The sequence below is a fragment of the Ctenopharyngodon idella genome, chromosome 14 (genome assembly GCF_019924925.1).
Source record: "Ctenopharyngodon idella isolate HZGC_01 chromosome 14, HZGC01, whole genome shotgun sequence".
Lineage (NCBI taxonomy): Eukaryota > Metazoa > Chordata > Actinopteri > Cypriniformes > Xenocyprididae > Ctenopharyngodon > Ctenopharyngodon idella.
Window position 1 is genome coordinate 12,823,897 of NC_067233.1, and position 23,174 is coordinate 12,847,070.

At 38.6% G+C, this 23,174-nt stretch overlaps 2 protein-coding genes across 4 annotated transcripts in view; one reads left to right on the plus strand and one right to left on the minus strand.

Annotated features, from left to right (window-relative positions):
- The first annotated feature begins 104 nt into the window (after positions 1-104).
- LOC127494384 (aryl-hydrocarbon-interacting protein-like 1) lies at positions 105-17,389 on the plus strand. Its single transcript, XM_051860235.1, has 7 exons — positions 105-572; positions 1,216-1,395; positions 3,964-4,152; positions 4,409-4,585; positions 4,693-4,834; positions 7,770-9,283; positions 11,750-17,389. The coding sequence occupies exons 1-6, from the start codon at positions 477-479 to the stop codon at positions 8,354-8,356; spliced, it is 1,371 nt and encodes a 456-aa protein (XP_051716195.1). The 5' UTR covers positions 105-476; the 3' UTR covers positions 8,357-9,283; positions 11,750-17,389.
- Positions 17,390-17,550: 161 nt separating this feature from the next.
- Positions 17,551-23,174, minus strand: part of drp2 (dystrophin related protein 2) — a 158,085-nt gene continuing 152,461 nt past the window's right edge. For all 3 annotated transcript variants that reach the window (XM_051860018.1, XM_051860019.1, XM_051860020.1), the window contains 4 exons: positions 22,650-22,887; positions 19,715-19,832; positions 19,420-19,553; positions 17,551-18,798 (listed from right to left, as the gene is read on the minus strand). In XM_051860018.1, the coding sequence (XP_051715978.1) occupies positions 19,459-19,553; positions 19,715-19,832; positions 22,650-22,887 (451 nt within the window). In that variant the 3' untranslated portion in view covers positions 17,551-18,798; positions 19,420-19,458. The remainder of the gene's footprint in view (positions 18,799-19,419; positions 19,554-19,714; positions 19,833-22,649; positions 22,888-23,174) is intronic.

The following is a 23,174-nucleotide window of genomic DNA, read 5'->3' on the forward strand; positions in this document are numbered from 1 at the left end:
CAAGTTTCTTCTGCTCAATATGTCTTCAAATTAGTGAGATGCTCCCACTACAAACTGGAAAATCATACTAGAGCATCACTCTAGTGACTTCTAGATCATTGTCTGCAGTAGTTGCACTGAATTATACTAGCAAACTCCTGGGATTACTGAACTCTATTGCCTTCTAGAATGATCTCGACTGTCTCCATACTGTGAGTTCCGCTCTCTGGTCACCCATCCCTTCACTTCTTACAGGGGATTATACTGAAGATTCAGGGGGGGTTGAAGGATTAGCCAAGGCAGATTAAAGTGGCTATCCTCAACCTGGTAATCCAGCCATCTGTCAGAAAGCAGCCAGGCAGCATTGGGCTGCAGGGTGTGATTTGTCTTCCTTCCTCAGTTTGCTAATTAACACTGCCAAGGACGAGCTCAGTTCTCACAATCTACAGGACATAAGGACTGATTCAATAAAGAAACGCTTTTCTAAAGAGTTTAAAATGGAAGAGACATATCTGCTTGACCATCCTGGAGTAAAAAAGAAGATTCTGCATGGAGGTCAAGGACCGTTGCCACATTTTCCAAAGGGAACAAAGGTAAGATGCGTATATGGTCCTGGATAACGCTTTTGATTGGATATGTGTTTGGATCGGTTCTAACCATTTACTTTGATTAGAAATGGTTGTAACTTGATTCTATTGGTAATAAAATGTTTTTATTATGTGACAAAACATTTGGTTCATAGAATTGCACAGAAGTTTGGCAACCTATCATTTTGGACAGAGGCTGAGGAACACTGTATCTGTGCCAGGTGACTTTTCTCCCCACCCCACCCCCCCACTTGTCCAGCCATATGGCCCTCAGCCTGGAGAGGATGACAAACATTTTCCACGACAATGCCAACATTAATCTCTCCATTTACCAGCTGTGCTCTGTATTCACTCGGTGTGCTCCCATTCCATCAAGGTGTCTCCATCAATATACTTCAAAAAAGACTATACATTTAAATGTCTTATAATGAAGGCAAAGTTGAACCAGGAATGAAGCTATTAGGATGGCATGAGGAAAAATTTTTCCTGGCCTGCTTGAAAACTCTGTATTTCTCTCAACAACACATACAAACATGCACCAAGTAGCAAGATGATGTGCATGGTGCACAAAGCAGGAAAAAATATCTCTGCTCTCTCTTAATCCTGTTTTTATTATCTTTTTTTCCTCTATGCCTTCCTTCCCACAAAGCTGGTGTTCCACTTCCAGACTCTGTTGGACAACTTTGAAAGAACTGTGATTGACGACAGTCGCAAAAATAAGCATCCCACAGAGATTTTCGTGGGGAAGATGTTCAAGATGGAGGTGTGGGAGGTGCTGTTAACCTCCATGAGGATTGGAGAGGTGGCAGAGTTTTGGTGTGATGCCATTGTAAGTGTTTGAAATCAAACTAAACCTCTTGTTGTGCATACCCACTGTTTGTTACTTTTTATAATCACACCAACTTCGGTTGGATCTTAATTAATCTTCACATAAGGATGCAGGAGAATATGTGTTATGTATTTTGCGCCTTTGGTGACCTACTACATTTTCTATTAACATTCTCATTTGCTGTTTTTATTCAAACACATGAAAGCAAATAAATGATCTATTCTGCAAGTCAAATGAGACTAAAGATTCCAGTTAGGTTGGTGTTGAAATATGTTGAACGAAAGGTCGTTGTATGTTTACTGCAATTCTCCTCTGCTGCTGAATCTTTCAGCGCCATGGCAATAGTTGTGAATGTGTTTTTGTGGCATGTATTGAATGTGGTGCAATTAGAACACTATGTACCACAAAATAATGATTCTGATTAAATTCAATTCGATATTGATTAATTAGGATACATATCAGATACAGTCCATGGCAAATTTTCTCAATTAAGGAAAAAAAACCCTCAACTAATGCTGTAAACTATACAGGGAGTCAATTGGTACTACATTTCTATATATAGTGCCCAAGTATTGGGACAGTAAAGACAAAATTGCTCTCTTTGCTGTGGAGTCAAGAAATCTGTAAATATGATTAAAAAATTAAATGAAAGTATGTTTTATCATTAGCTGTTTCAACATATAAATGTTTTACCAGTTAAGAACAACAGCACTTTTAGAGTTTCATCCCCTACCTAATGTGACCTTAAGTATTGGGACAACTTAAAGCAAATGTACAAGTTTAAAAGCTAATCAGCTGCAGATCCCTTGCATGCAATCACAGCAGTGAGTCTGCGACCCATAGACATCACCAGACTCTTGGTTTCATCTTTTGAAATGCTTTTCCAAGCCTTTAATGCAGCGATTTTCAATTGTTGCTTGTTTTGGGGAGTTTCTGCCTTTAATCTCCTCTTCAACGTGTGAAAGGCATGTGTAATAGGATTTAAATCTGGAGACTGACTCGGCCAATCATTTCTTCCCCTTGATAAACTCCTTGACTGAGTTGGCAGTGTGTTATGGGTCATTGTCATGTTGCAATATCAAGTGCTTCTCTATGAGTCTGGTGGCATTTTCTTGAACATTAGTAGCCAATATGGTTTTGTACACTTCCGAATTCATTCTCCTGCCGCCATCATAGATTAAGTCATCAATAAAGATGAGTAAGCTTGTTCCAGAGGCAGCCATGCATGCTCATGACATGACAATACCTCCACCATGCTTTACAGATGAGGTTGTATATCATCTGCAGTTCCTTTTTTTCTCCACACTTTTGCTTTCCCATCACTTTGATAAAGGTTAATCTTTGTCTCGTCTCTCCATAAAACTCTGTTCCATTATTCTACAAGCTCATCTCTGTGCTTTTTTGCGAACTCTAATCTGACTTTTCTATTTTTCATGCTGATCAGAGGTTTGCATCTTGCTGTGTAGCCTCTGTAATTCTGCTGTCTCCTGCAAACCCTTATTTTCGGGTTCTTTTTCACAGCTTTTGTGATTTGTCTGTCATTAACTGCTGTGGTTTTTCTCTGCCGACCAGGGGTGCGTTTTCCAAAAGCATCGTTAGCCAACTATGGTCGTAAGTCCCATTGAACTCTATTGGTAATGATGGAACTTGTGACCATAGTTCGCTTTGGGAAATGCACCCCTGGTCGTTGTTGTTTGCTGAAGTCGCCGGTGGTTTCTTTCTTTTTCAGAACATTTCAAACTGCTGATTTGGTTATGCCCAATGTTTGAGCCATAGCTCTAACTGAGTTCCTCTTTTCTTTTAGCATCCAAATCGCTTGGTTTTCTCTCAAAGTCACCTCCCACGTTTTCGTCCTGGCTTGTGTGTCGTCACCGAACAAGACTCAGAATGCAGAAACAATGAACTTAACAGATATGACACATGCTTTTAATGTCTGAACAATTAATAAAACAGGACACAGCTGATCACTTAGAAACATCTGTAAGCCATTTGTCCCAGTACTTATGCTCACATTAGACAGAAGGTCGAAACTCTAAAAGTGCTGTTCTTAGTTGGTAAAACACTATAAAAAAATATGTATATAATGACTCTTCGTGCTGTAATCACAACAATACAGCATGACCAGGCCAGGGTAGTCTGATTCCGGAACAAATTACTCTTCTAAGCCGGTTCTTTTTAGTGAATCAAAAATATACATTGCAAACAGTGTAGCCTGATTCACAAATGAATGAGATCTTTTTTTAAATGTATAGTTCAAAAAGAATGGTTACCGATTTAAATTAGTCTGATGAATTCTTAATCAAACTTAATCAATCAGAGTGCAGAATCAATGTCAATCAGTATAATGAACTGAAAGTCAATATTCATTAGCATTATTGTCAGTGATGTTCATATCAGTTAAGTTAGGTTTAGTGTTACTAGCTACTAGTCCAATTAATTTGTTGTTAAAGATCTGTAATGAATGAAAGAATATTCCTATAGCCTATTGCTGTAAAAATAGTAGAAAAATGCTAGGTAGTTCTGTAGGAAACACTGGCATGTGGTAATATTTTTCCTTTTTATACTCAGCACACAGGCCTTTATCCTATCGTATCAAAAGGGATGCGACTGGCTGCTCAGGGAAAAGACCCTCTGGATGGCCAGAAACACATGTGTGGCATGGGAAATGTGTTTCACTACCACTCGACAGGCTTCCCAGAGCTCGATGAGCTAATGAGGACACCTCAGCCTCTAATCTTCATCATGGAGCTAATCTCAGTGGGTACACCTGGTATTCACACAGAGCAAAGAAAACAAGAAAATACATACATGCTCCCTTTCACAACAACACACTCATTCCTCCTCCACTCCTCCACCTTCAAGAGATTTCTCACTGCAACCCAAACAGCGTAACAGAATGTTACACAATCAAGTGCTATACGCCAGGAAAGAAATGCTGTTCCCAATTCTCAGACCATGTTTTCAATCTTCAACCAAGCGAGACGAACACGCTCCAATTCTCTGTCTTCCTCAGGTGGGCGACCCATTCTCTTACCAGCGTGAGTCTTGGATGATGGAGAAGGATGAAAAGCTTAAGGTTGTGCCCTCGCTGCATCTCTTGGGCAACGCTCTGGTCAAGCAGGGTCGGTTCCGTGAAGCTGCAGAGAAGTATCAGGAGGCTGTGGTTCTGCTGCGTACAGTTCAATCCAGGGTAAAAGAAAAACAAAATGACATGGGGGTTACAAGGGGACTGTAGAGAAACAACATTCAGTAAAGCATCTGATGAGTGCACCTGAATTTCTTTTCCTTCTTGTGTAGGAGATGCCAGGAGATGAGGACTACATAAATCTGGGCAGGCTTATCATTCCTCTGGTACTGAACTACTGCCAGTGCATGTTAGAGCTGGAGGAATATTATGAAGTCATAGAACATACAACAGAGCTCCTGGATAAACACAAAGGTACAGTAGGCCAGCTTGTTAGTATAAACCAAATGGTGAAGGATTGGCTGGTTAGCATGGCCCAATTTAACTATGCAATCTTTTCCCAATGACAGCCATTCAGAAGTAGCCATGCATAGAGTGCTGCAGGGATTAAAGGTGCCATGTGTAAAATTTTAGGAGGATCTATTGACAGAAATGCAATATAATATACATAACTATGTTTTAAGTGGTGTATAAAGACCTTACATAATGAACCGTTATGTTTTTATTACCTTTTTAAGCCATTTCTATCTACATACACCGCGGGTCCCCTTATATGTTAAGTCGCCATTTTGCGCATGTTTCTACAGTAGCCCTAAACGGACAAACTGCTCTAGTGATGTTCGGTTCTTGAACGAATCGTTCTTTTGAGCCTTTTGAAACCGGTTCATAGGAAGTGACTGGTTGAGCCAGTTCACTAATCGAACTGAATCGAACTTTAGTTACGGGTTGCTGACGCAAGACGCACAAGCCAAAGTAGCACGTCCGACTCAAAAAGAACCGATTGAGTCGGTTCAACTAACTGTTTGAGGTTTGCCGAGGATTACCGAGGGGTCTGATGAGTGAGTTGACGATACCATGAAAGCCTGAGGCACGTAATGGAAATGTGCTTATTATGAGTATTTTATTAAACACTGCAAAAACCTTTTTGTCGAGAGATGTAAATAAATTTTACTATGGTTTATTATACATGCAGATTATAAATTGTATTCTATCTATATACTTTAGACATGTAGAACATATCTGCATTTGTGCATAAATATGTGTGTTGTAGTTGCGAATCTTATCCAAGATGTAGGCTAATCAATATTAATCAATATAGTCAGTCGTGTCCGACATAAAGGATCCGCGATTCAATGAAACTGTGAACACAAACCATTAAGTGAATGAAAGGCAATAATCAGCAATAGGCTATGCGTTCACAAAAATAACTTTATTTGACACTTTAGTTGACACAAATGACTTTATTTAAATGTTTCATTGATATAACATGACATTAAGTTGTTAGAAAAGAAATGCATAGTGACATCATAGCATGATGAACCTATGAATCAGCTTTTTGAACTGGTTCATTGAGCCGAACTGAGAAAGAACCGGTTTGCGGAAATGAATCAGACTTCGCATCACTACTCTACAGAGTGAGTTTGCTTGACTGGCTATTCTCTGCTGTCTCAGACGACAACATCTTTGTCCTGTGTTGGCCACCGTAGCTTCTCTAGATTGCAATTCGCAACCTCACCGCTAGATGCCACTTAAATTTACAAACTGCACCTTTAAATATTTTTGTTGGCCAACCCAGAAGTTAGCATTACCTTGGTTCCCTCGGCAAAAAAGCCAATAGGTTTCTTTACAACTGAACACAAATTTTATCAAATTTGAAGCCTAAAAACAATTGGCAGAAGTCAAAAGCTAAATTTAGGCTATAATCGAACTACACCATGGTCGCATGACTTCAACGTCACCACCACTAAGCTTCTGAGTATAAACATAATGAGGCTTCAAAAGCGGACTAGTGAGTAGATGAGTTTATCTGTTTACCATGATGACGTTTAATCTCCCTGTCAACCTCAGTAGTCCCATTTAGCCACTTGTCAACAACCGCCTGAATATTAAAATAAATTTAAACATCTTTATTTAAAGCATTTACCCATAAACCAATGACTTTGGGATGATGGAACTCGAAGTGAAATGCTTTTTTGTTTCTGGGTTTTAGGACTGCTGCAACACTCTTTTTCATTAAATAAAGTTATTTGCAAGCAACATTTAATTCTGTATTATTTCATCATATTATAGTAGATGTTTTGCCAGTGCCCCAAGAAGTAACCATGGAAACAGTCCTGCCATTATGTAATACATTATTATTGATATACAGATCAAAAAACCTTTGGTGTTTAGTATAAAATATAAGATTAGTTATTTAATGATGCTAGCAACCCCAAAAAGCAGTTTGGGATTTGTAAGATTAATCTCAACCAATTCTTACTGAAATTACTAACAGAAAATCAAACTTCAAAATCATTGCATTTGCTGGAAAATTACAATCAGCACAAAATAGTCAGAGACATTTAGGTTGAGGTGATGTAGACCAGCTTAGTATCAGACCATCTTTAAATTTAGCCTTTGCTTTTTGGTTATCATAAATAATCCAATTGCATTCACTTTCATAATTGTACTTGGCAGCATGCATAGTAATCTTTGTCCTCGGTGGTTTGGGTTTGTTTAAGCTTGGCTGGCTGCATGAGCAGTAGGGACAGGAGTTGGTCTGTGTAAGCCCTCTTGAAGCATGTGAAGTGACAGATGTATCGTCTCTCGCAGTGGCTCCAGAGGCAGAGTGGGTAGCTCTCCTAATGAGCCTTATGCATATGCAGCCGGCACAGTGACTTTGGCCCTCCTCAGTTTCCCTTATCGAGGACACTCTCTCATTTCCCCGTCCCCTCTAATTCCCAGTATTCATTTCATTCTGCCGCGCCCCATGTGTCACCCACACCTTGTTGTCTGTTTCGGTTCAAATCTTCCATCTTTGCTCTCTTTACTATTTCTCTAGTGTGTCACCTGGGGAGCACATCCTTTTGAAATGTGCTCACAGAATCTGCTGTGTTTTTGCCAGAGGCTGACGTTGACTGGGGGAAGTCTGTTTAAATGTTGGCAGAGTTAAAGATTTAGTGACGAGCATGATCAAATGAAAGAGGGGGAGAGCCATCAATAGAGAATTTTAACCAGGCTCTCGAGCCCACTCAGAGCAAGATTAGGTGTGTGTACTTGGTGTCCGAATTGGGTTAAAATGGTGTGTGTGTGTAGCAAATAATAGTCCTGTATATGAACACATGCACAGCCTTCAGAAAGACTACGTAGCCTCAGTAGGTAGGTAACAGGAAGAGCTACAAATTACAGTCTGATTATTGATCTTTTCCAGACTGTGTCAAGGCCTACTACAAGCGAGCGAAGGCCTATGCAGCTGTGTGGAGTGAGAGGGAGGCCAGGAAAGACTTCCAGATGGTGGCCAACCTAGACATCTCACTGTCTAGGTTGGTGCAAAGAGAACTGAATCTTCTCTCTGAGAGAATGAAGGAAAAATACTGGGAGGATAAAGAAAGGTACTGGAACATCTTTGAAGAGAAGGAAGAGAGAGAAATGGAATCAGAGGAGGAGGAAAACTCTGCGATGCCTACAAAAGAGGAAAGCAAGGTGGAACATTCTCAGTCTCCTGAAGAGGTTAAAGATGCTGAGAAGGGAATGAATCCATCTGTAGCAGAGGAAAATAAGCATGACACCAAAAGTGAACACTCAGCAGGAGAGGCCAATCATAAGATAACAGCTCTGACCGAGGGCAAGGACTGGCAGCAGATGCTACGGCTAATTATGCTGCTCCAGGACGAAGGCAATTTCAATGTGAAAGAGCATAAATACAGTGAGGCGACTGTCAAGTTTAAGGAGGCTCTGGAGTATGTAGACCATCTCCAAACTAAGGTGAGCCTGCTGACTGAAAATAACGATAAATGATCAGGGCTGCATTTCACAAAACCTTTGTGAGCCTTGAGTTGATCGTGGAGACCACTGGCTACATTAGTTACAATTGGTTCATGATGTTTTTGGGAAATGTAGCACTGGTTTGGCATACACTTGACAGCTGTAGAAGGCACTGAGGATAAATCCTATCATTTAAAAAAAAAAAAAAAAAAAAAATACAGCTTCATGTTGAAATTATAGCTTGCCACATAAAATGTGGAATTTAAAACCATGCAGAAGCCTCTTACTTCAGTAATGGACTGAAAGCTTGGAGTGGTAATCTGAAAAAAAAAAAAAAAAAAAAAAAAAATTAGCCACTTATCTAAAAACTACTGGGTGAATGTAACACCACATTATTAATTTTCATGAGCCAAGATAATAAAGTTTAGAATATGTCCTTCCATGATTTTAGATTGTTCCTATGCCCAAGTGATGCTTTTTAATGCAAGCATTACTATTGTGCAAACATTTGCCTTTTTTTTATTTTAGACTTTCGTATATGATGGAGTGACCTGAACACTATGAAAGACAATATCATAGAGACATGGGCTAAACAACGCTGTCAAAAACCATTCAAAACATCTTTGCAACTGCACAATACCCTGGCAACACTCACATCAGAACTTATAGTAACATATACCTGTTATATTTCCCAGAGGAGATACATTGGGGATCCAAAAATTACTTAGCAGGAACACCAGGGAAGCTAAAAAATCCCCATGGGAAATCAGCAACCCAGTGCTCACTAAGGCATATCTATCTCTCTGTGTGTTTTTGAGGTGGAACATAAAGGAGAAGACTGGGAATCTCTGGAGAAAGTCCGTCTGCCACTCTGTCTAAACCTCAGTCAGTGTAAGCTGGAGCTTGGGGAATACCAGGAAGTGTTGGATCTCAACTCTAAACTGCTGAAGAAACATAAAGGTGAGCTTATATACTTATTCACTGCAGAAATGGACATAGACCAGTGGCCGGTTGCATAAACTGCTTAGACTAGTCTTACCAGTTAGTCATCAAATTTTTTTCTTCAAGACTGGTCATAACTTTTTTTATGTCAGTTACATATAACTTATATGTGACACCATACAGCACATGTCAAACTGTCCTGCAGAGAGCAGCTCCAACCAGCTCCAAAACACCTACCTGGAAGTTTCTAGTAATCCTGAAGACCTTAATTAGCTGGTTCAGGTGTTTAATTAGGCTTGAAGCTAAACTCACAGGACAGTGGCCATCCAGGAAATGAGTTTGACACCCATAGACGATGATGGGTGCTTTTCAAACAGTAGGCAGCATCCTAGTGAGGCTGTGTCCTTTCTAGTCCAGTCCTTCAGAGTCTCGCAGGCTAGAGTCCTGCTCAGCATTAAATGCTAGAATGAGACAGTTTAGTAAGTGCACATGGCTACATCACACGTTCCCACTCCCCAACAGCACGCCATGAAAATACTATTAAAACTTAATTTTGGAAAGAGACTTTGCTTTAAAAATCTTTATATTAATAGGCTTTCTATTAACTCTTTCCCCGCCATTGACAGAATTTTCCAGCTTTCCGTGTTTTCAGTTAGGTAGGGGTGCTATTATGCATCTTTTGAAAGACTTCTGAGTCCTGATCAAAACACAGGCGAAGAAGAAGCAGAAACAATGTAAGCACATACATGTATAAAATAACGTGATCATCAACATTAAACAACATATAAATCAAAACTGCCTAACATTACCGAATGAAATGTCCACCCAGGACGAGAAATAGAACTGTGAAGCTTTGGGCGTGTTGGTGGACTCAGTCTACTCCATCTATGTTTTGATCATTGTTGTGAATCTAATCCAGACTTTGACAAAAACATTATTTTCTCAGCTTTTTGATCAAAATGTTGCATTTTTTATGAAACTTGCCCAAAAAGCAAGCAAGCAAGAAACTTGAAAAAAAGAATGCATGAAGCTAGAATAAGGCCCTGTTTACACTAGTGTGTTTTTGTTTTAAAATGGCGTTTTAAAATGAAAACCATCCTCATCTACTGGTGTTTCCACAGCGTTTCAGAAACGATCTCCGTCTACACTACACGACCGAAAACACGTCACATGACCGTTCATGCACACTGCGCATACAAGTGTAAACAGTTGCCTCTTGCATGTAGGTAGCTGCAGTATTTAAAAAAATGCAGTTTAACTGCACAATGGCTGCTAAAAATGCCAACAAAGACAGCAAAGATTGCAGTTCAGTCTCCGTGTCATTGTTTACACTGTCGTCAAGGATACAGAGAGCGAACGTGGGCAGCCACGCCATCGTTTTCAAAAGTCTCCGTTTTGGTCCTTTATACTGAAAAGCAACTCCGACGTTTTCAAACTAAAACGGGCTCTGTTTTCGAAAGTCTCCATTTCGAGGGTCGAAAACGCTGGAGTAGTGTAAACGACAGGCGTAACCGTAGCAAAACTGTGATTTAAAATGTGTTTTAAAACGAAAACGCACTAGTGTAAAAGGGGCCTAAAAGTTGTAGAGTCTGTTCTTTCTTTTGATATATTGTATATTCAGATATTCATACAATCAAATATTCTGGGGGTCATGAAACTTTTGTGAAAATGATCAAAAATGCTGGCACTGGCAACTTTATTCAAAAACTCTGATGGGGAAAGAGTTAACACAATACAGTGAATGACAACCGTTTGTGGTCTCCCAGTGGCTTACATTATTGGCAGTTTAGTGTTAAATGATTAATTTACATCAAAACAAAAGATAACAAGCATGCCAAAATCTCTGAAAACATTACTTTTCTCTCACATTTCATAATCAACTCAGACAAGTCCAGTGCCAACTCGTTTTCCGTCCGTTTTTTATGACGTAGAATGTGTGCAAAGGATTTTGGGTGATTTAAGGATGTGAAGGATACACTTGATGCATCCTTCAAAATGAGCTGAATGAAGGACACAAAACAAAGGAGCGTGATGACATGGCAGTAGAGATATGCAGCCTTTCTAGGACACAGCCTTCCATTTGAGAAGCACCCTACAACGTAGACACACATTTGGTTGGGTTTAAGCAGCAACAACTGCATCAGCAGCAGATATAGATTGCTTCTTCATCACCCAGTGCAAGTTACCCAATCACTCTGTTTATTGTCTGTAGTAAAAAAAAAAAAGAGCCTTAAGCCATGTCAGTTTGCATATACTCAACTCTCCCTTTTAGCAACCACATCTCATTGCTTCACTTTGTCAGTGAATCCAGGAAGTTGAGCCAATTGCATCATTCACCATATTGAGATATCCCTTGGTATCTCCATCCAGCCCCCTATGCAAAGAGCGAAAACTGTTGTTTACTTTAGTATGAATTATTTATTATGAAGCCAATGCTATGTGGCAGGACTGGTCTTCACTCTCTCACTTTTACCTCCACCGCAGACAATCTGAAGGCTGTGTACCAGCGGGCCCGGGCTCACTCTGCATTATGCAATGAAGACGAGGCTCGCAGGGATTTCACTAGGGTCCTGCAACTTGATCCCACATTTAAACCTATCGTCAAGCAGGAGATTAAGAAGATGGGGGAGAACATCAGAGTGAAGTGCGTCAACGAAAACAAAAACTACTGGATGAACACTCAGGAGAAATGGGAAAAGAAGACACAGGTCAAGAGGGGAAAGAAGACTAAGAAAGGAGTGACATGGGCAGATGAGAGTAAGATGTCGGCAGGGAACGATGAAGGACATTTAGGAAGATCAGGCTGCAGCGGCAAATCAGAGGAGAGCTGTAGTGTCAAGGCAGGTAATAAAGATCAAGAACAGGATGAGAAGAAAAACGACGAGAGCCAAAGGGACGAGAGCTCTCTGACCCTGAAAGAATCAAAGGCAAAAACAGATAATACAGCTGCAGATAACGAAAGGGATTCGGTCCAAAGCAATGTGCCAGGAGATAGTATACCAAGATCAGAGAAAGATAGTGGGAGTTCGGAAACTCTACTGACTAATGACATCACAAAGAAAAATTATGCCCAAGATGAGATCACAGATGAAAAACAAGAGTGTCCTGAAAAGTCAGACAAAGATGTAAGCAGTGGAGCATCAAGGGAAGAAAGACTGACGGACACGACTGGAGATGATGAACCAGAAGAGAGCAACACAGCTACTGAATTTAAGATGGAGAAGACTAGTGTTGAGGAACCAACAGGAGCATCACCCACAAAACCTGAAAAATCCACCAAAAATGTTAAGTGCAAACAGAAAAAGAAATAGATATCAGTATCAAATCACATCATCTGAAGGAATACAAACCAGACCAGGGGTATAACAAATAAAAATTTATTTCTTTATACACAATGAGTAGAAAGCAGCCAGTAACTCATTCATTTTTAAAATGCATTCTTTTCACATTTTGTACAGATTAAAAACATGAAAACAAAAAACAAAGACATGAATTGCAGTGTTAATAATTAAAAATTCCTGCATCGCACATGAAAATAACACAACACATATTGCAGGGAAACAAAATGTTTGTATTCAGGTCATTTGAGCTGAAAACAACAACATGGTCATGGTGTGTAATGATGATGCCACAGGTTCAGAGGTTAAATCAGTAAATGCCCTGTTGTGTAGTTCAAAATTACAAACAAGCCTGCAAAGCCAGAGACATATTGGGGTTGTGACACAAAGGTCTGCTACATACAAACAAAAATAATGAGAGTATTTGTTAATGAGGCAGATGGCTAAATTTAGCTCAGGCAGCCCTTGGCAATGCGGTAAAATACTGTAATTTCACACAGCCCACAAACTAACCACATCTCGTTTTTTAAAAGGAGTAGACAAGGGAACTATTATGAAAGAGTTAAAAAGATCATATTAAGGAATACTGATTATACATGTCATAATGGAGAATTATTATATTTTTGCAAATGGTATGCATATAGGAGACTTTCTATTCAATGTATTACACAATGCTACATGATTTGCTACCATGTTGGAGCTCTATACTTTGTAAAAAATAAAACTTGAATAAATCATCTCCCTTTCTATACTCAAAAAAAAAAAAGCTCTTTGGCTGAACATGATTCAATCATGGTTCCACGTGATTAAGTAAAACCCAATTGAATCTACCATGTACAACTAACTAGAATCAATAGTGTTAATTTAACTTGAATGAATGGTTTTAGTTGAACTAAAATAAATGTTTTTCATTTAAATTGAATAATTCCAATAATCCTACAATTTATGTTTCTTGTTTAGTCTTGCGATTTACATGATTTACATATGTGATGTTTGGTGTTGGCAATCCAGAAGTGATACTGATTTCATCCAGAGCACTACCATAGTGGTTGCTTTATTATTAAAGGAATTTGAAAGTCCTGTTTGATTGGGTTACTTGATTGAAACATGTTACTTCAAAATGAAAATATCAAGTTTAGTCAAAGAGTAACTGTTTCAAGTCAATTTAACATGAAGCGGTCACAACTGACCCAGAAACCTGATACAATGGTGTTAAATTGCATCAAAAATAATTTTTTGAGCCGGCGTTTGGACATAAACACGGAAGCTCTGCAATGTACATAACGTATGAGAATGACAGGAGAGACGAATTAATTGAATAGTTGAAAAGTTTTTTTTTTTTTTGCGCACAAAAAAGTATTCTTGTTGCTTTATAATATTAAGATTGAACCACTGTAGTCACGTTGACAATGTTTTCGCTACTTTTCTGGACCTTGAATGATGGTAATTTCATTGCTTTCAATGGAGGATAAAAAAAACCTTTCGGATTTCATCAAAATATCTTAAATTGTGTTCCAAAGATGAACGAAGGACTTACAGGTGTGGAACGGCAGGAGGGTGAGTAATTAATAACAGAAATTTCATTTTTGGGTGAACTAAAATCAATTTCTCAATGGGTTTTTCTCTCGTTTTCTTGTAAAAAAAATATCTAAATATCCTTAAAAAGGACTAATTTATTTGAAAAACAATTTGTAAGATTTCATTAATTTTCATAGAATATAATGAATCAAAGTCCCTTTCAAGGAAAGTCTGTTCAGTCGGTGGTCAAATTTGCAGCACCTCCGGGCAGCTACTTCGGGCATCCAAGACCAACACTGCGTCCGAAATCAAATAAATTCTCTACTATATAGTATGCAAAAACAGTTTGCGAACAGAGTAGTATGTCCGAATTCATAGTATTCGAAAAACAGTAGGCGAAATGTACCTGGATGACTTGCTACTTCCAGTGAGATTCTGAAGTGCGCATACGATGGACACTTCACTATCCCATGAGGCCACGGGAGAGGATTTGTGAATGGAGTTGAAGGGACGTAACTGACGCCGGTAGGTCACGTGACAGTAACAACATGGCGGATGTAGTACGTCCGAATTCATTCATATTACACGCATTTGTACTATATAGAACATACTTTTTCAGCGGTCATGAAGTAAATTTAAATTCAAATGTAGTACCTATTCAACAGTACGCGATTTCGGACACAGCTCAAGTCCTTGAAATTTTAAAAACTTCTTGCCGTACTCACATTTAAATAACATATTTCAAATCAGCGAAAAAAATATGACATGAATTGTCCCCTAAATGTTGTTACTCAAATAGCGATTAAAAAAAAATAAAAAATCGCAACCTGAGCTTCTAACGGCGGCTGCAGTGACACAACGACTTTACCAATCAGCGATTGGCTTTTTTTATTTAGAAGGCAGGACTTATTCCACTACATTCATTGCACTTTCTCCCATTCATAAATATTATGAGAGCGTAGTCTTTGTACATCTGAAGTCTTTGATTGAATCTTAATTTTTTTCTTAGCTGATTGTATTTTCATTAATTATGAAAAAAATGAATGTATTTTCTGAAATTGTGTAAATTAAATTTTCAGCTGCTTTCAGATAAGATATGACATTAAAATAACTGCCAATGTAAGATGTATCTTGTTTTAAGGATGTTTAGATATTTTACTTAGAAAAAAGACAAAAAGAAAAGTTTTGCATCGTTGAAATGATTTCAGACGATCCACGTTCAGAGCTCTGAATCAGTTCAGACTGTTTGGCATGGAATAAAGAACGAGTTGGAGAAAGCTAACAAAACGCAGTGTGCATACTTCAATGTGTGCGTTTGTATGTGTGAGGTGCTTTTGTCCCAATGAAGCATTGGAATTATAAATGGCTGTCGCTGTGGATAGAACACCAGATGTTGATCTTAATGAGGAGCCATGCAAGTTAAACAGAGGCAGGCATATGGGGCAGAGGGGAGTTGAGTTCCCCCCTCTCTCTTTCTCCATATGCTTATTTGTATCTCTTCCATTATGATGCCACACCACCTTTCTAAAGACCAACCTTCAGCACCGTGTCCTTGGGGACAGTTTCTTAGCAACCGCATCAAAACAAACAGACAGCTCACTGCTGTGATGTAAAATGAGATCGCAATGCATGCGAAAGTAAGCCGACGAGGGCACAGTGGGATTCACAGACAAACCTACAGTGCAACTAGGGTCACTTTGTTTTTTTGATGGAGAATGAACGAGGAATCGTCGTACTTCCAAAATGTTTGCCAAAACAAATGGAGAACATCTCTTGCTCTCTCTCAGCTGCAATAATCTCATTCCTGTTTGCAGGGGCTGCAGTGTCACAACCCATCACAGTGAATATTTACACACTTTTCTCTTTCCCATTTGCAGTCTTTCTTTCACACCGTATCTCTTCCCGCTCTCTCGCTCGCTATCTATTTCTCTTTTCTATTCACTACACCCCCAGCATCTTCTCTGCTCATATAAATCTGACACCCCACAGTAAATAACTCTACAAAAAAGCCTTTTTTCTCTGTTTACAAAGAGCATGATCCATTTGCCGCCCTCCTCCCTCGGCATAATGTAAAATAATCCTTCCACACACTCACTTTCATTTCCCTCCTCAGATTGTGGAAATGCTGAGATCTGGAGAACAGCGTTTGGTAAACAAAATACTTACATCAGGAGGACAACAATAAGACAGAGAGATGTAAGGCTTGTATTCTTCAAAAAAAAAAAAAAAAAAAAAAAAAAAGGTCTGTGGGAGCTTTGAAGTCTTAAGGCATAATAGGAGCTGTGCTCGGTTTAAAATGAATCAGGCTGTGGCTTGAGTGTAAAAGACCCTCCCAAGCCGAAGAGAATAGGGCAAACCTGCACTGAATTGTCTACTCAGGTCTCTACTTTCTTGTTCATGCCACGCTGGACAGCTGTAATTTAACGGCAAGTGCTCTGACAACAAAACAACAGAACAAATCTCCATTGCTGAGACCTTTCCCTTGTGACCGGCAAACCAACAGCCAAGAAATCCGTTCATCTGTGCAATAGATCCTTTCTGTATGAGTGGCTGCACTGCAAAAAAATCAATCTCTTAATCAGGGTTTTGTCTTGTTTTCGATCAGAAATACCTAAACATTAAAAACAAGTTGCATTTACCTGAGAAGTAATTTTAAGATAAGATGTGTTTTTCAGATAATAAATCTTTTTCCTCATTGATTTAAGCACACAATTCACTAAATATAGTTGGATTTATATTTGAAGACATCTTTGAGGTTCAATACAAGTTAAAGGATTAGTTCACTTTCAGATGAAAATTACCCCAAGCTTTACTCACTATCAAGCCATCCTAGGTGTATATGACTTTCCTCTTTCTGATGAACACAATCTGAGAAATATTAATAAATATCCTGATGCATCCAAGCTTTATAATGGCAGTGAACAGGGGTCATGAGTATGAGCTGAAGAAAGTGTCTCCATCCACATCCATCCATCATAAACATAAATGTGTACTCCACATGACTCCGGGGGGTTAATAAAGGCCTTCTGAAGCAAAGCGATGTGTTTGTGTAAAAAAAAAAAAAAAAAAAATCTATATTTAACAAGTTATGAAGAAAAACATCTAGCTTCCGCCAGACCGCCTTCCGTATTCAAGTTATGAAGAAAGTGTAAACGTGTAGGTTTTGAGCTGCAAGATTTTTACACTTTCTTCGTACGTTGAATACAGAAGGCTGTCTGGCGGAAGCTGGATATTTTACTTCACAACTTGTGAAGTAAAATAACAAAAAACTTTTTTTTACGTGGATGGAGACACTTTTTTCAGCTCATACTCGTGACCCCTGTTCACTGCTATTATAAAGCTCAGATGCGTCAGGATATTTATTAATATATCTCCGGTTGTGCTCATCATAAAGAAGAAAGTCATATACACCTAGGATGGCTTGAGGGTGAGTAAAGCTTGGGCTAATTTTCATTTGAAAGTGAACTAATCCTTTAAGCTCAATATACATAACGTCTGTTACCACAGAAAATCATTTAGATTCTCCCCATAGTTTTTAAAAACAAAACAGGCCATTTCTTTTAAATAAGAGATACATTTAAATGTTTTGCCAATCGAATTAGAACTGAACTGTATTCTCTGTTTCATAATATTTGAAGAAATTAAAATTGGTACGTTTTTATTTAATGTTTTTGAAAGAAACTTACACCCACCAAGGCTTTTATTTAATCAAAAACAGTAATATTCTCTTCAGTGTCACATGATTCTTCAGAAATCATTCTAATATGCTGATTTGGTGCTCAAGAAACATTTCTTATTATTATCAATGTTGAAAACAGTTGTGGAAACTGATGCATTTTCCAGGATTAGAAATCGAAAGTTCAAAAGAAAAGCATTTATTTGTAATAGAACTATTTTGTAACATTAGAAGTGTTTTAATGTTACTTTTGATCAATTTAATACATCCTTGGTGAATAAAAGTATTAATTCCTTAAAAAACTCAACCCAAATTTTTGGATGTTTAGATATTTATGAAAACAAGGCAAAAACACTAATCAAGAAAATGAATATGAAAGGGAGAAAGAGCATGGGGAAAATGAGAAAGAACACCAGGACAGGAGCACAATGCTCATGGGCACTTTGGCATCTTAAATAAATGATGGCATCAACGAAGACGTGTCATCCTTACAGTGTAAATAAGCTTGCTGTGTATCCCGACAGTTCAGGGGAATCTCTTCTTTTCTGCTTCACAGAACAAGGGCCACACAATACCAAGCATGACTTATCGGTATGTGTGTATATTTGTGTTTATGTGCATGAGTGAGTCACAGAAAACCATTTAAAAACACACACACAGAATTTGCTGGCACAGGGATACCTAAGGAGAGACTCCTTCTGCATGGTGTAAGTCTTGTCTGTGGTTCTTGTGCTGTACTGATGAAGACACACACCTTGCATTACTACACGGGTTAGCACAGTGTCCGGATCAGTGCAGGCCTTTGGCACCATGTAAACATTAGTTTGTTTAGTTAGCACTCAGATAATCCCACAGCTCTATGGGATTGGCAAATGGCCGCAGGCTGAAAAGGTTGTCCTGAAAATCTTCTGATTCCTTCTCGCAGTCCCTTTGTCTTTCCTTGGATTTGCCAGCCCTGCATTCCCAAAACCCTGCCCATGATAAAATGAGCAATACGGCACCTGAAAAATTTAAGATTAATAGAAAGTTGAAACTTCAAATGCAAAGATCAAAAATGTTTTCAAATGTATTTCTGGTGTACTGCATCTGCATTGCATACTAAAATAACACCTTTTTAAAAGAATAGCTCAGCCAAAAATAAACTTGTATTACTTCTTCCTTTTCAGTGAGCACAGATGTCTTCTGAGGACTGTCAAAAACAAACTGGAAGTTGTTTTGCTGAATATCTTACTGCTCAAATTTGTTTTGAGGGCATGTAAACATAGTGGCTCAAGAAGATTTGAAATGAATTAGGTCCAACATCTTTGGTTTTTAAGTGTATTGTGGACAATTGAGAAGTGTTTGAAAGAGAAAACAATTGAGCTGAGAAATGAACAATGACTTTTTGGTCTGGTTTGGTCACAAAACATATTATGGCTTCAGATGATTCAGAATACAGTGCTGGTGTCGTACAGCCCGCATTTACAAGACGTTTAAATTTTTTTGTAGTATAAATCACCATCCACTTACAGATTCTGCTAAACTTCTTTTGCGTTTCATGGAAGAAAGACAATCATACAGGTTTGAAACGACACAGGGCGAAATACTGATCTAAAGCTTATTTAATTCAGAAATAAGCACACCTGCACAATTTTAGGCCTCTGAGTTTTGCTTCAGGTTCTTCATGGACCTGGCTCAGATGGGAAGACGTTCCTCAGCTGTTCGATTACCTGCTGCAGCTGCAGTACGGTGTCTTGCTCATGATCCAAATCCTCACCTACACAACATTACATGCTACAATAAAAATGAACTCAACAAAATGCATCAGAAGCTAACATAATCAGCCTTATTCAAATAAGTCTCATCTCTTTGAATCTCATTATGGGCAGATGTTGGCAGGATGACAGCACTGAGCTGCAAGGTTATTCCAGGTCTTACCTGCAGCTTCTGTGTCTGTTGCCTCTCTGCTGGGAGGCTCCCCCTGGTGGCCTCCTCCTGACACGGGAGAGGACAGTGAAGAAGGAGCCGAACCATTGGCCTCCGAGTCATCTTTGGGCTGGTAGACATGACAAAATGATTAGAGAACAAGAAAACAATTAAATCATAATGAAAACCATTAAGAATATTATTATTACTCAGGGCTTTCTGCTGTCTGTTATCTGGAGAGAAAGAGCTGAGTGATGGCGGCTCTGTTAAAAAGCCATTTGTGTTAATTCTTTTTTTACTATCTCAGCAGTATAAACACTACCGTTCAAATGTTTGGGATCAGTATGATTTTGTCTTTATTCAGCAATGATACACAGTCACAGACATTTATAATATTATAACAAAATTCTATTTAGAACAAATGCTGCTCTTTGGATTATTACATTCATTAAAGAAACCTGAAAAAAATTTATCATGTTTGCAAAAATATTAAACAGCACAACTGTTGATAATAATAAGAATTTTTTTTGAGCACAAAATCTTCTGAATAAATGTAAATGTAAATCAGCATTTAATAAATTCAGCTTCGCCATCAGAGAAATAAATTCCATTTTAAAATGCATTTCTTTTAAATTGTAATAATATTTCATAATATTACTGTTTTAAACTGTATTTTGGATCAAATAAATGCAGCCTTGGTGAGCAAAAGAAACCGATAATATAGTATATACTGTACATAGCATGCACATTTTCTGTATGCACACTGTGTAATGTATGGATGTCCTACTACTAGATATAGAAAGACTGAATGGGAGAAACTGCATTGCGCTATATGGCGGAATAGGTCCTGCCTTCTAAGTAAAAGAGCCAATCGCTGATTGAATCGCTCATTGCGTCACTGCAAACCTGAGACTCACGCTTAGGACTGCACATGCGCATTGGCTCATCTAGCCTGAAAAATACGCTTTTTTAACACTATTTGAGCATAAGAAACAACATTTATGGGACAGTTGATGTCAGATTTTGTTGCTGATTTGAAATATGTTATTTAATTATGAGTTTGCCAAGCAGTTTTTGAGATTTCATGATTCCCCTATTCAAATAGATAAGATTCAAATAGATAGTCTTGGTTCAAATAGATCGTCTTGGATGCCTGAAATAGCTGCCCGGAGGCGTTGCAAATATGCCCGCCGAGTAAACAGACTTTCCTTGAAAGGGACTTTGATTATATACAAACTGTATGCAAAAAAATACAAAAAAAAATGTGCATAATTGTAAAATTTCCAGTATACAAACAGAGCATGCAGTACTAGGTTTTAACGTACCTAACCTGACCTTTCATCTTCAAAGTGACCAGAAATCAACCAGAAGCAGTAACAATTGCAGTTATATTTACATCAGAAACATTTGTCATTGCTTACTGCACAATACTTCACATAAATAGTAGGCAATAAGTAGTATGTACTGTTCAGTATGCAGTATTGCTATCCTAGCCAAGCTCTAGACAGAAGACAGTGTTGTTGGGTTATTTTATGAGTAAAAACAGTCAGAAGTTTTCAAATGCTGCCAAAACTCTTAACTTCGGCGTTTATTGACCAGGGATTTGGTTTGTTTTCCATATGTTACAAAGGCGGTGTATTTTCTTGAGGGATGAAACAAACTGATAAGAAACTCAAAGATGACTCGCCTCTTTTTTCCACATTTCACAGGGAGATGAATAAAACTAAGACTGTTTGCATGAATACCTCAAATTTATTCAGAGTTAAACTCTTTTATCATTCTACAGAGATGTCCACAGAGGTAAGACTTTAACTTTCCCAGCGAATTTCTAGGGGTGCTGAACGAATAGTTCAGATCTCCATAATCCCAGCACATTATTGCTTCCCATGACACATCCCTCACTTGTTTTTGTAGGTTAAGTCAATCTCTCTCCCCTCCGTTCCTTCCTTCTATTTCCGTCTAATTCCTTTTCACCTATAACTACAGCGTCAGTGTGTTTTGCACCGCTCTATCTCACCATCCAGCCTGCCAATCATATCTCTACAGCACTTCCTCTCTTTTTTCAGAACAACCACCTCTTATCCCATTCACTCAGCACTGCCTGAGCTTTTCTTTTCTCTCCTCGGCCTGCTTTCTGTCTTTTTTTTTTCCACTGAAGAAAAGGATCTTCTTTCTGCCCACTCTATTCTGTCCATCTCGTTTCTTAAGCTCAATGTTCGTCAGCTCGAGAAATGACTTACCTTCCACCCACTCCACTCCATCCCTATGATTCCATCTCCATCAATGTTTTTCTCTCCATACATAATCTCTCTATAACTCTCCCTTCCATCATTGCAATTTACCAGAAGCAATTTACCAGAAGTTAGTGTGTCTTCCCTGCACTCTCTCGTCCTTCACCTCTTTTCGGGCCTTAGTGATAGGTACTTTTTTCCTGTCTCCACATCTCTTCTCCTTTCACTTGAGACAAGTCTTTTGTAGTTCCCTGTCTCCTTGTCCTTACCCAAACTGCATTAGTAAGCATCTCTTGCCTCGCATTTACCCTTCTACATGTAGTACATCAAGGCAGTCTATAATGTGGTCTATCCTCCTCTGTTCAATCTTCTTCCTACTCTTTTTGCCGAAAGCTTCGGATACATCTTCTTCCTCCCCTCTGCCCCCCTTTATCAGTATATTTTGTCAGCCCATCTTTATTTCTCTCATAGTGGCTGTTTCTAAAGCTCAAAACATTTCTTCAAACCCATAAACATTTAACATTAAAGTCTCCAGCACAGACAGCCCTGATTTATCTGTTCATGCTCCTCCCTGCAAAGCGGTAACATATTCATACAACTCCCTACAAACCATTCCTTCATTGTTTCTATCACAATAATATATTCTGGCTCACATTTTAGTACTCACTGTGGGCATACTCTTCATTTTTAAGATGTATCGGCATCTGTTAACTTACCTGCAGCAGTAGTTCTCTGAGTCTACGCAACTGGGACTCCAGTTGCTTGTTGTGGTCCTCCAGAATCTGCATGCGCGTCTCTAGGCGGGTCTTGTGCTGTCGGAGGACTCGAGCCTCAGCTAGGAGCTCTTCGTCTTGCTGACCAGCCGGTGAACCTGGACCTGACTCCATCAGCTGAGGTGATGCTGCTGCCTCTTCATGCTTCCACTTCAGCCGCCGATACTCACCCTGCAGCACCCTGCGGGAGAGACAACAGCATCATCATCATTACTACTGCCTTTTTGACATCATCATTTAGATTATCATACCCACTACATCTAGACAAAAGCTGTTATTTTAAACTAAAGAAATTTAACCGAATACATTTACTTCATTTTGTGTTTTAAAACTTTACTACATAAATTTAATTTCATATTTAAATGTTTTTATTTTATATCAATATTTATATTTAAATACTTTAATATTAAATATATAAATATTTTTTAAATAACTACATTTTATGTAATTATTGCTTTATTTATTTGT

Excerpts from the sequence above, each read along its gene's own strand:
- LOC127494384 (XM_051860235.1), top strand. The coding sequence starts at position 477 with ATGGAAGAGACATATCTGCTTGACCATCCTGGAGTAAAAAAGAAGATT. Across the intron at positions 1,396-3,963 it reads AGTTTTGGTGTGATGCCATT|CACACAGGCCTTTATCCTAT; the intron begins GTAAGTGTTTGA and ends TTTTATACTCAG. Across the intron at positions 4,153-4,408 it reads TCATCATGGAGCTAATCTCA|GTGGGCGACCCATTCTCTTA; the intron begins GTGGGTACACCT and ends TGTCTTCCTCAG.